Source organism: Perissodus microlepis, chromosome 7, assembly GCF_051167445.1.
Source record: "Perissodus microlepis isolate ML-2025 ecotype Zambia chromosome 7, ASM5116744v1, whole genome shotgun sequence".
NCBI lineage: Eukaryota > Metazoa > Chordata > Actinopteri > Cichliformes > Cichlidae > Perissodus > Perissodus microlepis.
The window spans coordinates 64,959,537-64,972,923 of NC_140467.1; the positions used below are offsets into that span (position 1 = coordinate 64,959,537).

Here is a 13,387-nt window from a genome sequence, read left to right on the forward strand (position 1 = left end):
TTTTCTGTATGACTAATCAATCTGGCTCGATTAGGAGCACCTGGCTGCTGCTTACCCTCTTAACTCCCATGAAGGCAATAAGGCTGGGCTTGTTTTTTTCTCAGGATCGTCCTGTGAAAACTTTCTTTTCCAATAACTGTACGTGTCGGAGAATCACGGCAGAGAAATAAGTCTCACCAACTTCATGTCAGCCGTTTTCCAATAAATCTAAAACAGATTACACTGAATTTTGTTTTTGCAACCTGAAGTTGCCCCCTGCTGGTCATTAGAAAGAATGCAGATTCATGGCTTTACATACAGTCTGTGTGAGAGTGTGAGGTGTGTTATTGAGCCTTACAGGGTGCTGATGATGATGATGTCCAGCCAGTTCCAGGGATCTCTGAGGAAGGTGAAGCGTCCCACACAGAAGCCTCTCGCCACGACTTTCACCAGAGCCTCAAACACGAAGATTGCCATGTACACGTACCTGTTCACATAAACGTGAGACAGAGAGCTTTCACACCAGAGAAGTCTGGGCTGGGGAGAGCCCGAGTGCCCTGGAGGGATACACGATGGACGGGTGGCAGACATGCAGGATCATGTGCCTGGTGGGACTGTGGATCGAGGACGCTGAAGATATCTACCTATTCGGAACCATGATAACAGGGTTCTTGCTGATCGGAGCTGGCTTGGCCCTGACTTATCGGAGAATTAAGAAAGTGGAACCAGCTGTTCAAACCCCCCCAAGGCTGCCTGCTGGGATTGAAACGATGGGACGAGGGGCGACGTCTCAGAATGGGCTTACTGAGTGCAGCACGGTTAAGATCTTGGAGAATCTTACGGCTGCCGTGAATACTCAGAATAACACCTCTGAGCGAAAGTTGGATCACATCTTGGAGCAGCTCACTGCGGCCCCTCCCTTTCCAAACGCCTTCGATGCTTGTTCCCTCCTGGAGAACACGGCGGGTCTGGGCCCACGCTGGAATAATAGCTGCAGGGCAGGATGGCTGCTGTGTTTGCTTCGGATTACTCCTCACCCCCCACCCGACCCTGTGGCTTGTCACGTGCTCCATAATGTTGTGCTGTGGACATTTATGTGCTTTCTGTGCAGAGGAGTTTTTTTGTTTCCTCTTCTCGTGCTGTCCTCCCAGGTGCCCAGCATGAGTAGAGGTCTCTTTTTTTCCTCTTGTACTTTCCCACTGTAGTGTACATTTCAGTGTTTTTTCTGTAACGCTACCGATCTCCGACCTGTATCCCCATGTGATGTCTGTGTTGTGTGTGTAAGGTCGGGGGGATCCCATTTCACTGCAGGGCAACCTGCATGTGGCGAATAAAGCCTTGATTGATTGATTGGTTGATTGGTTGATTGATTGATTGATTGAGAGCTTTCACACCAGCTCAGGGTTCTTGCCAAAGGATACTTTGGCATGCAGACTGGAGTAGGCAGGGACTGAACCGCCAAACTTTCAGTTAGTTAGTTTGAATTGGCTCTACCTCCTGAGCTACAGCCAGCCCAAGACAGTAAAGTGCTTCCATTATACTGAAGAGGAGGCAAACACTTCCACCGCAGATCTCTCCTAAATGGACGAGTCACACAAAAGCTGTCTCGATGGACAAACATCACAACAGGCCTTTTAAGCCGTCTCTTAATTGTCTGTATGACAAATCTGTTCACATATCAGAACACTCTGAGCATTTCCTGTCTCGACAACAGCGAGCAAAGTCAGTTTGACCTTTACAGACCTGTGTGTGCTGCTGCTGTCAGACTGAGGACAGACTGAGGACAGACTGGCTCTTTGTCTTTGAGCCTTAGCATGGATTTAGACTTTAAAACCATTCTCATGCTGTGACTCATCGATGCTGCCATCAACAGCCCTGTTCATCACTTTGTCGTGTTTTTCTGCTCCTGATGAAAGATCTGTGTGTGTGTGTGTGTGTGTGTGTGTGTGTGTGTGTGTGTGTGTGTGTGTGTGTGTGTGTGACTCACTTCACCACAGGAAATTTGAACTCCAGAACACCAAAGCTCAGGATTGCCAGTAGGATGAATATACTGAAGAAAGTGTGAGAGTTCAGGGAAAACTCACCTCACCTGGTCCAGAGAGCTAAAACCTGACCACACAGAGGCTCCTGACACTATGACATCATAAAGGATATGGATGAAGAAGGGTCTTGATGGCGAGGGTCCTCAGTGGGTTGAATGGACTCAGCAGGTAACAAGACGAGTCAGCACTAAACCTGTTAATGATGTTTCCTTTACTGAGAACCATGAAGGTCTGCAGAGAGACAGGTGAGGGACAGACAGGTGAGAGACAGACGGGTGAGGGACAGACAAGTAAGAGACAGACAAATGGGTGAGGGACAGACAGGTAAGAGACAGGTCAGAGACCTTGCGTGATTGGTAGAAGGGATCTAGATCCTCCAATGGGGTGTTGAGAAGCTGAGGGGGCAGGTCCCCATAGATTAAGGGGAGGGACTTTCCAGTCTCCAGGTGAGCAGCTGGTTTGGGCAGGTTTTTCTGAGTTACCTAGGTTACACACAGGACCTTCCCGTCATGCCGTTGATCAGCGTTATCGAGTGCACTTATTAGTTATCAGTTATTGACAGCTGAAAGTTTGATCAGTACCCATTTATCCTTCCACGTCTTTCGCTCCTTTGCGCCAGTTACATGTTGTTGTTGGACTTCCTGTGAGGCCACCGTGAAGTGTCTGAAGACCTCCGTACCCACAGGTGGCAGCAGAGACACCATGCTGTCACCCTGCAGTGCTGCCCGGATCTTGTTGTCACCTAGCAGCAGGGTTCTACGGGGAAAATAGGGGTGGCATTTTGGTGTTTTGATCGGACTGTCATGAGACAGGTTAGTTTCACTGTTTGAAACTAATCCTTCTCATGACAGTCCGATTATTTAGAAAACATTCATTAAGTCGTGAGCACTCTGGGATATAAGCCCGAGCTAAAGCACTAAACGGGTTTACTTTAGGGGGCGCCACAGACCGCACAAGTTTAGAAATCAGTTAAATGTATTTGTGTGAAATTAATTTTGTCAGATTTAAGGCACCAGAGATAGGCAAGTAATGCGTTACTGTAATCCAATTAGTTTTTTTAATTAACAAGTAATATAAGGGACTACTATTGCAAAAAAAGTAATTAGATTACTGTTACTTTCCCATAAGCATGCTGCGTTACTGTGCTACTAAACCGTGATTTTGTTTGTGAGAGTGTCTCGTGACAATGACATAAGCGCGTGCGACATTCGTGGTAACAGACGTGTGCAGATCAACAATGGATAATATGGAGCGATGGAGAAAGTAAGACCACGCAGCGTTTAAAGCGTGGAAGTAATCACATTACTTTGAGTTTAAATCCGTAAAAAGGGACACAAACATTAGCGTCTGCTGTACACTCTGCGTGGGAAGAAAACTCCTTTCTACAGCGAAAGATGAAACTTCAAATCTGAGCAAGCAGAGAGCACGCTGCCACGGGAATGTGACATTCACAGACAAACCGCCGGATCCCCCCATGACATGACCGCTGTGGGCAAACCTCTACCCGCCCCACTCCTGCTAAACAGGTGACAACAGATTTAGGAGCTGCTGAATCTTTGATTTTTGTTTATTTTCTCCTGTGTTTTACTTGCATGTATTTGAAAGAGTGAGTGTAAACACATAAAAAAATGTTTTATATGCTGGATTATGCAGAAAAAAAAGAATTTGCTGGAAGGACTATTGCTCTATAACGTATTCAGGTTGTGTATCATGTTTTTGAAAAGTAACTAAGTAAATGCTTTTGAAAATAAGTAATCAGTATTTAGTAACTAATTACTTTTTCAAGTAACTTGACCAACACTGCCCTACCCAGTTCAATGAGTAGTGACTCATTAAACTGGGTAGGGCGTCTTATATCTAAGCTATGAAACATTTTACATCACACAACCTACAGAAATGGGTGAGGGTTACAGTGAGGTCAGCTAACGTCACATCATGTTTACTTTGACAAAACCTCCAATCAAGAGGAGTTTTTGATTTTATTGTTTGATTTTTTTTAATCAACTTAACACTTTGCTGTCTTTTAAATTTCTGCCTGTGATGTTACGTAAGTTACGTAAGGCTTCCTCTTCACACATTCAGGACTCTTGACGTGTAGTTGTACCTAGAGTGCGTAGCTGAACGTGTGTTTTTTATGTGTTCATTGAGGAAAACTTTGCAGAGATGTGAATGATAAAGAACAAAGGCTGTCTTCAATACAAAATCAATACAAATCCTTTCTGAAATCCTGTGCCGCCCACCTGATCCAGCCCTAACAATATGCTTTATCAAAAGGGAAGTTTTAAGCCTAATTGTAAAAGTAGAGAGGCCTGTCCCCTGCACACTTTGCCCCTCTTTCCTCTCCACTCTCAGATGCTAAAACTCTCAAATAAAGCAAAAAGTAAAAAAGAAGAAACCGTAAAAGAAACATATGAAGCATTAATTTTGATCCATATAACCATAAACCACCTGCTTTATGTGCCAATAACACAGTTTTATTTGTGGTATTATTTGTATTTTCTTAGTATTTTATTACTTTTTTTGCTAAAGCAATGCTTCTAAAAAATATCCTCCATTGTCATAAATGGCCTGTATTTGTATAGCACTTTACTAGTCCCTAAGGACCCCAAAGCGCTTTACACAACCAGTCATCCACCCATTCACACAGTGGTGATGGCAGCTACATTGTAGCCACAGCTGCCCTGGGGCGCACTGACAGAGGCGAGGCTGCCGGACACTGGCGCCACCGGGCCCTCTGACCACCACCAGTAGGCAACGGGTGAAGTGTCTTGCCCAAGGACACAACGACCAAGACTGACCAAGCCGGGGCTCGAACCGGCAACCTTCCGATTACAAGACGAACTCCCAACTCTTGAGCCACAATCGTAATAGTAATTATAATAGTAATAGCATTTTAGGATTGCAGTTCTACACAGAGGAAGGAGTGCAGGTTTGTGAACCAAAGTCTATCACTGTCCCACACGTTTCACTGAAAACCAGTTTGAATCAGACTTACAGCTGTGAAGGATTCAGCCTCAGCTGATTGGCTCTCCTCAGCAGCGCGCCTCTCTCCTTCGTGCTGCTCCAGAAATCAAAAAAAGACATTTTTCTGTCTTCGGCGTCCCACCTCTCACTGATACAGCTCTGTCTGTCTCTCTGTCTGAATCTGTCTGTTTTCAGTGATCAGCTCTCTGCTCCAGCTGTTTGTTAATGGCTCCTCCCACATTAGTTACAAGACACACACAAAGGAACAGAATTGGGAACCGTGTTCTCCCAAAGAGACTCCCACATCCTGATTTCCTGGAAACAGTCTGTCTATCACACACAGAAACACAAACACACAGGAATGAAGCTGTTGGTTGTTTTATAAGAACTCTGTTCATCTGTGGATAAAAACATCTGAGCCATTCTGTCTACTGATTTCACCCTCCCCTGAAAACCCATCTGACTGACTAACTCTGCACACTTTCAGTTAGATTTCTGTCTTTTTTTTTAACTCATTTTTGGCTTCACATTCCTCATCACCTACTTATTACTGCTTAGGTTAATAAGTAGGTTAATAAGTATGTTTAGGTTGTGTTTCATCCTAAACATCAAACTATGTCTTCATCAAACAGCTGTTGGCAATTTCCACGATTTCCATAATAAATAGAGTGAATTTGACAAAATTATAAAAAAAAAAAAAAGTTCACTGCATACTTTCCTATTGTGATATCCACAGGAAAAAAAAAAACTATGTAATTTCTGGAGAAACTGTGGTGGGATTGTTGCTACTGGTGGACTGGTGGTCTTTGTTCTTGGTTGCAGGTAAAAAGTTGGAGGTAAAGACAAAGTGAAAGGGGCGATGGCTCATAAACACAGGGGTAGTTACAATCAATATGTTCTTGTATTCAAAGTGTCGTCACCCTCAACGTTCAAGGACATTTACTTTGTTGTAATAAAGCTCTCCCTCTGAGTACGGGATCATTTTGCCCACTGCAAAATGTTTACAGTTTCTCTCTGAGATTATAGGGACATCTGAAAAGGTTGTTGATGTGTAATACACAACACCCACAAAAAATATTAGCATGGAAAATGCCGCTGTTCATGCTGTACTCACAACCTTGGAAACACAAGGGAGAGGTCAGCTTTGAACAACTGCAAAGCTCTCCAGAGAGTTGTGCGGTGTGTCGAAAGGATAATTGGAGGTGAGCTTCCCACACACATACGTGTGTGAGTATATATCTATATATATCTCTATATATATTCAGTAATGCTCATACATTCTTATATTTGTACCGCTATTTTATTTGTATTTTGCACAACACCATTGCTTGTGAAGCTTGTACACAAGAATTTCACTCGCATGTGCTGTGACAATAAAAGTGATTTGATTTGGGTATGAATGCACATACAAACAGCAGTATTATTACAGCTGGTCTGGTCATGTGTATTTAAAAGAGATTTTACACTAAGAAAGAAAAAGTCTTGGAAAATTTTTGACCCAGCTTTCTCTGTTTCTGTGTTGGTGGTGCGTAGCTGAACGTGTGTTTTTTATGTGTTCACTGAGGAAAACTTTGCAGAGATGTGAATGATAAAGAACAAAGGCTGTCTTCAATACAAAATCAATACAAATCCTTTCTGAAATCCTGTGCCGCCCACCTGATCCAGCCCTAACGATATGCTTTATCAAAAGGGAAGTTTTAAGCCTAATTGTAAAAGTAGAGAGGCCTGTCCCCTGCACACTTTGCCCCTCTTTCCTCTCCACTCTCAGATGCTAAAACTCTCAAATAAAGCAAAAAGTAAAAAAGAAGAAACCGTAAAAGAAACATATGAAGCATTAATTTTGATCCATATAACCATAAACCACCTGCTTTATGTGCCAATAACACAGTTTTATTTGTGGTATTATTTGTATTTTCTTAGTATTTTATTACTTTTTTTGCTAAAGCAATGCTTCTAAAAAATATCCTCCATTGTCATAAATGGCCTGTATTTGTATAGCACTTTACTAGTCCCTAAGGACCCCAAAGCGCTTTACACAACCAGTCATCCACCCATTCACACAGTGGTGATGGCAGCTACATTGTAGCCACAGCTGCCCTGGGGCGCACTGACAGAGGCGAGGCTGCCGGACACTGGCGCCACCGGGCCCTCTGACCACCACCAGTAGGCAACGGGTGAAGTGTCTTGCCCAAGGACACAACGACCAAGACTGACAAAGCCGGGGCTCGAACCGGCAACCTTCCGATTACAAGACGAACTCCCAACTCTTGAGCCACAATCGTAATAGTAATTATAATAGTAATAGCATTTTAGGATTGCAGTTCTACACAGAGGAAGGAGTGCAGGTTTGTGAACCAAAGTCTATCACTGTCCCACACGTTTCACTGAAAACCAGTTTGAATCAGACTTACAGCTGTGAAGGATTCAGCCTCAGCTGATTGGCTCTCCTCAGCAGCGCGCCTCTCTCCTTCGTGCTGCTCCAGAAATCAAAAAAAGACATTTTTCTGTCTTCGGCGTCCCACCTCTCACTGATACAGCTCTGTCTGTCTCTCTGTCTGAATCTGTCTGTTTTCAGTGATCAGCTCTCTGCTCCAGCTGTTTGTCAATGGCTCCTCCCACATTAGTTACAAGACACACACAAAGGAACAGAATTGGGAACCGTGTTCTCCCAAAGAGACTCCCACATCCTGATTTCCTGGAAACAGTCTGTCTATCACACACAGAAACACAAACACACAGGAATGAAGCTGTTGGTTGTTTTATAAGAACTCTGTTCATCTGTGGATAAAAACATCTGAGCCATTCTGTCTACTGATTTCACCCTCCCCTGAAAACCCATCTGACTGACTAACTCTGCACACTTTCAGTTAGATTTCTGTCTTTTTTTTTAACTCATTTTTGGCTTCACATTCCTCATCACCTACTTATTACTGCTTAGGTTAATAAGTAGGTTAATAAGTATGTTTAGGTTGTGTTTCATCCTAAACATCAAACTATGTCTTCATCAAACAGCTGTTGGCAATTTCCACGATTTCCATAATAAATAGAGTGAATTTGACAAAATTATAAAAAAAAAAAAAGTTCACTGCATACTTTCCTATTGTGATATCCACAGGAAAAAAAAAAACTATGTAATTTCTGGAGAAACTGTGGTGGGATTGTTGCTACTGGTGGACTGGTGGTCTTTGTTCTTGGTTGCAGGTAAAAAGTTGGAGGTAAAGACAAAGTGAAAGGGGCGATGGCTCATAAACACAGGGGTAGTTACAATCAATATGTTCTTGTATTCAAAGTGTCGTCACCCTCAACGTTCAAGGACATTTACTTTGTTGTAATAAAGCTCTCCCTCTGAGTACGGGATCATTTTGCCCACTGCAAAATGTTTACAGTTTCTCTCTGAGATTATAGGGACATCTGAAAAGGTTGTTGATGTGTAATACACAACACCCACAAAAAATATTAGCATGGAAAATGCCGCTGTTCATGCTGTACTCACAACCTTGGAAACACAAGGGAGAGGTCAGCTTTGAACAACTGCAAAGCTCTCCAGAGAGTTGTGCGGTGTGTCGAAAGGATAATTGGAGGTGAGCTTCCCACACACATACGTGTGTGAGTATATATCTATATATATCTCTATATATATTCAGTAATGCTCATACATTCTTATATTTGTACCGCTATTTTATTTGTATTTTGCACAACACCGTTGCTTGTGAAGCTTGTACACAAGAATTTCACTCGCATGTGCTGTGACAATAAAAGTGATTTGATTTGGGTATGAATGCACATACAAACAGCAGTATTATTACAGCTGGTCTGGTCATGTGTATTTAAAAGAGATTTTACACTAAGAAAGAAAAAGTCTTGGAAAATTTTTGACCCAGCTTTCTCTGTTTCTGTGTTGGTGTTTTTCTAAACTATGATTTGTTTGGGTTTTTGAGTTGTGCTGGTTTGATTTTGTATTAAGGGTTATTCTTGGTTTTGTTCTCTTTACATTATTTGTTATTCTGGCCTCTAGTTTAAGTCACTGTCTTCTCTGTTACATGGGTTATATTCTTCTGTCTGTCTGTCAGTGTCAAGTTTGCGTTTTTGTGATTTTTTTCTTATTTCCTGTTTTATTTTGATAGTCCCAGTCCTATGTCAGTGTATTCAGTTTTACCTGCCCCCCTCTTGTTAGCCCTAATCTCTCCCAGCTGTTTCTCCCTCCTGTTTCCCATTCCCTGATTATTCCCCTGAGTACTGTGGGGATCAGGGAAATTATTTTACTGCTACTGTTCATAACCATCATCTTTATCATTGTATTAAACATCATTTCATTAAAGCATTTATTGGAGCTGTTGATATTACATTAAAGTCTGTACTACAGGTGGTATCATAATCATATAATAATCTTTCATTGCAGGTGCAACTGTAATCATTTTATACACATTGCATTTTGTGCCTATAAAAGAATTGTGGCTCAGTCTATTAATTGAAGATCAAAAGCTTTGGCTGGCGATATGTCCAGCCAATCTATTGTGTAAGGGGCTTAGAGCTATGGAAGGATTGCATACACGCTTACAATACATATATCACATATAATCTAGAAACAGGCCTGAATAAAGGCCTGAGTGTATTCAGCAACCTGCTGCGTTTGAGTTTGCTTGGTAACAGATGACTCAGAATAAGTCAGGAAGTGTACTTCTGAAATGTCTTTGTGCATTTTTTGGTAGTTATTTTGAGGAGCTGTCTGGATGAGGCTATTTGAATAACCAGGTTATTCATTATTATCTTTTATTCGTTTATATTCTTTTTTATTAAGCTTTGAGTAGTGGCATTTAATTAAAGCATTTATTCAATATATACATATATAGTTTTAGTTAGATTGTTACACATATGAGAGTGGCCTTTGTCTGGTTGTGAGTTTTAGTAGGCGAGGTGAGAGGTGAAATAGAGTGCAATTGAGGTCGAGACACCCACACACACACATCGTAGGTAGATTCATTTCTAGGTAAGAGTTCAGACATATTTTGCAAGCTTGCAACTGCATTTTGAGCCTGCAGAATTGACAGTTTTGTTGCAGAGCATGCATCTGAGGTTTTGGAGAAGCAAGAGCGAGATGAGCTACCGGATGCGCCTGGCTTGGAGACGAAGAGAATGTTCTTTTCAAACTGTGGCAAAAGTCGTTAACAGAACATTTGTGGTTTTGAAAATTATGCATGTATTGTACCTGCTTTGACGCATGAGGGAGCGTCATAAATAATACCCTGATGCTATAAAAACAACTGCTTGTGTATTATTGGGCGGAGATCGACGCTGAGTGTGTGACAGTGTTCATCTCCCCACACGTGTGTTCATTAAAATCATCGTTTGACCTAACCCTCCTGGACCAGTGTTGTGATTTTGAATCCCTCCTCAATATTTGAACCCGTAACATTTTGGGGGCTCGTCCGGTTATTGAGGAGGGAGAGTTGGAGGCCCGGATGGAGAAATCCGGGGTCCGAGGCGGTCGAACGGGCAGGCATGAACCAGTGATCGAAGTGAGTAGGCATACGCCGGCTTATCCAAAGGTAAGGCACATACCTGTTGAATTATTTCCAAAGTATGCAAATCTCCAGTGCAATGGAGGCTTGTGAGCTACTTTCTGTGTATGTATTATTGTAGGGTCGACCTTACAATACGAAGCACCTTGATGCGACTGTTGTTGTGATTTGGTGCTGTATAAATAAAATTTAATTGAATATAGAGCACCTGCCTCCTCATTGTGCTGCCTGTTGTTGTTGTTGTTGTTATGACCAGTGCTTGACCCCACACATCAGTGATCCAAGATCAAAGATGTTTGAAAGCAGTATGTTGTGAAAATACGGTCCTTTGCAACACTTTGTACTTTGGGGTCATTTTTGTCCACGAGGACCACAGGTGTTATAAAACCCAATAAAAAACCCATAAATAAATCAAATTACTTAAAACTTATTCCAATCATGCATACTATGGTAATGAATAACTTCTGTTATTTTCAGACCATTTGATGAATAAAAAACAAATTTTTGATAGCAAAAGATTTCTTTAGAGGACAAAAATGACGCAAGGACAACACAAGGGTTAAATGCTTTAGTGTGTTAATACAGGTGGATTTCTCTCAACCTGAGAACGTGAGTACAGCGGCAAAAGCATAGATGAACAGAATTGGGATGAAAACAGGCTTTGGCTTAAAATTTTACAGCTTGACCTCTCACTTTGTCCCGATCCTGAGAAGAAGCTCAAAGGACAGACAATCTCCTGATGAAGACAGACAGAACATCGTGGACTTGAAGAATTAACAGCAGGCAAAAAGACAGTGCAACTGAACCATAACACGGACAACTCCAGCAGCAGCATGTAAGGAAGCACGTGATGCAACATGCACTGTGAATTACAGGCTGGGAAGAACAGTGGGACAAAGAACTGTGGAAAAAGCACTGGACACTGAGCTTCATATTTGCCATGCTGGCAGTTAACCTAGAAGAGAAGACTGAAAAGATCAACGGAGATGAAAAAGAGAAGAAGAAAACAGCTGAGTGGGACTGTGTCTGCTGGAGATTTCAGGGCCCCACAGGACACTGTGAGAAGAGGGACAGGGACCAGTCAGAGGTCAAGCCTGGACGGTTTTGAGTGCGAGAGTACAGGATATAATTGGATTGAAATTGAAGCCTGAGCTCATGATGGTTTAGGGATGTCCACCACGTCACAACAAAGAGGTAAACAAAAAGAAGGTAAAAATAATGAGAGGGAGGAACTAACTAACAATTATATTAATGAATAGAAAACACACATACACAAATTGTTACATGTGAAATTAATTTTGGAAAGAATCAGATGAATGAATCCAGAGCTCAGTGCAAAGACGCATGAATTAAACCTGATTATAAAATACATATGCAATGAAGAAGCAGCTTACACTCCATTAACATGATCACATCATATGAACGCAAGGAAGAACACGCTTACAATTTATCAAGGTGAATACATGAAATAAATTGGTATTTCTGGCCGGAGAGAGGGAAGTGGGTCGTTTAAGCACTCATAATAATAATGAAAATGTCTCAGTTTTGTTATTTTCAGGGGAAAGCAGACCTGGATCAATTTTCCACATGCAGCGGTCGGAAGAAATTTATAGGTAAGCATCACTGGCGTCACTAATTCTGACATGAGAGCTCTCACTCCTGGCGGAAGACAAGGAATGCTGTTATTTAAGGTGGGAAATCAAAATTTGGGTTAGTAACCTTGGGAAAGAGAAAACTGACTGATTAAGTGGGAGAATTGTGAAGGAGTCTGAAACACTGCAAAAAGAAACATATACAAAATCACACACACAAACAGAAAATGCATTAACCTTATACAAGAGAGCTCATGAAGATTAATGCACAGACACTGATTAAACCTGGCTAAGAACACAGACATATGTAATGAAAATCAGCTTGCTACTTTCATAAGTGTTAGAATAGTGTGAAGTTAACACACTTAAAGCTTGAAGTAATTTTAAAATAGTGAATTGGAAGTGCTCTTGTGGCGATTGAGCAAAACAAGTGATTACTCTAGGAAGAAAATTCAAAATAATTTAATAATGTGGTAAGATTTAAATCTGTCTTTCTCTTGTCACGGTAACTTCCTGAGATATGACTCAGTATGCAAATTAGCTGAAATGAGTGGTGAGAAAGAAGCTTCCTGTGTGGCTGTGTGACTGAGGCTTTGAATGGAGGAAACAGAGCAGTGACTGAGGAGGATTACTGCATGCACTGAACGCCTCTTTTCATTCCCCAGGTGTTTATACACACACACACACTACTGCCGACCATTCAGTTTTGTCTTCTCTCTCCCAGTTTGTGTTGGATCCTCATTCTGTGCGACCCGCTAATGTTACCTGATGCTACAAAGCTACTGTAACCATAACACGCCTAATTACTGTTATCAGGACAGTGCTAACATTAGCACAACAGTCTGTAGTGAGTTAACCAGGCAGCTGAGTGCATCTTCATTCAGTATAGGGCCCATTTCTCCACTTTCATCACCTGTTGGTCAACAGTCTACATCTCCAATCTCAGTAACATTGACATTAGCTAGCTCTGTGCTAATTGATGCTAGCCTTTTCTTTTTGGCCCTTTTTTCTGGTGTTATTTGATAGCAACAGTGAAGAGTGACAGGAAAACAGAGAGAGAGAGAAGACATGCGGCAAAGGATTCGAACCCGGGCCGGCCGCTGACCTGCACAGGCAGCACAGTAGTGGTAATGGCCATAGTTTTGGAAAAACAAAGCTTATTAAATTAATCCAATCTCAGCTGCGGATCATACGACTTCACAGTTAAAGGAATCGTCAAATAAAATATTGCAAAAGAAACAAAATGAAGTAACAATGAAGCAAAAGAAGCAAAGATTTTGACCAATCTTAC

The 13,387-nt window shown here is 41.8% G+C and overlaps 2 protein-coding genes across 7 annotated transcripts in view; both read right to left on the reverse strand.

The window, feature by feature from the left end:
• The window catches only part of LOC146384673 (sodium channel protein type 4 subunit alpha B-like), a 64,224-nt gene extending 62,145 nt beyond the window's left edge, over nucleotides 1-2,079 (reverse strand). For 5 of the 6 annotated variants that reach the window (XM_084936720.1, XM_084936717.1, XM_084936719.1 and 2 more), the window contains exon 1: nucleotides 338-1,959. In XM_084936720.1, the coding sequence (XP_084792846.1) occupies nucleotides 338-570 (233 nt within the window). In that variant the 5' untranslated portion in view covers nucleotides 571-1,959. The other variant, XM_084936722.1, reaches the window with a different exon arrangement.
• Nucleotides 2,080-2,116: 37 nt separating this feature from the next.
• LOC146384674 (sodium channel protein type 4 subunit alpha B-like) lies at nucleotides 2,117-8,878 on the reverse strand. The gene is made up of 4 exons (XM_084936725.1): nucleotides 5,017-8,878; nucleotides 2,603-2,777; nucleotides 2,366-2,503; nucleotides 2,117-2,252 (listed from the first exon to the last, which is right to left on the reverse strand). Exons 1-4 carry the CDS (start codon nucleotides 5,103-5,105, stop codon nucleotides 2,121-2,123), a joined length of 534 nt encoding a protein of 177 aa, XP_084792851.1. The 5' UTR covers nucleotides 5,106-8,878; the 3' UTR covers nucleotides 2,117-2,120.
• Nucleotides 8,879-13,387: the final 4,509 nt, after the last annotated feature.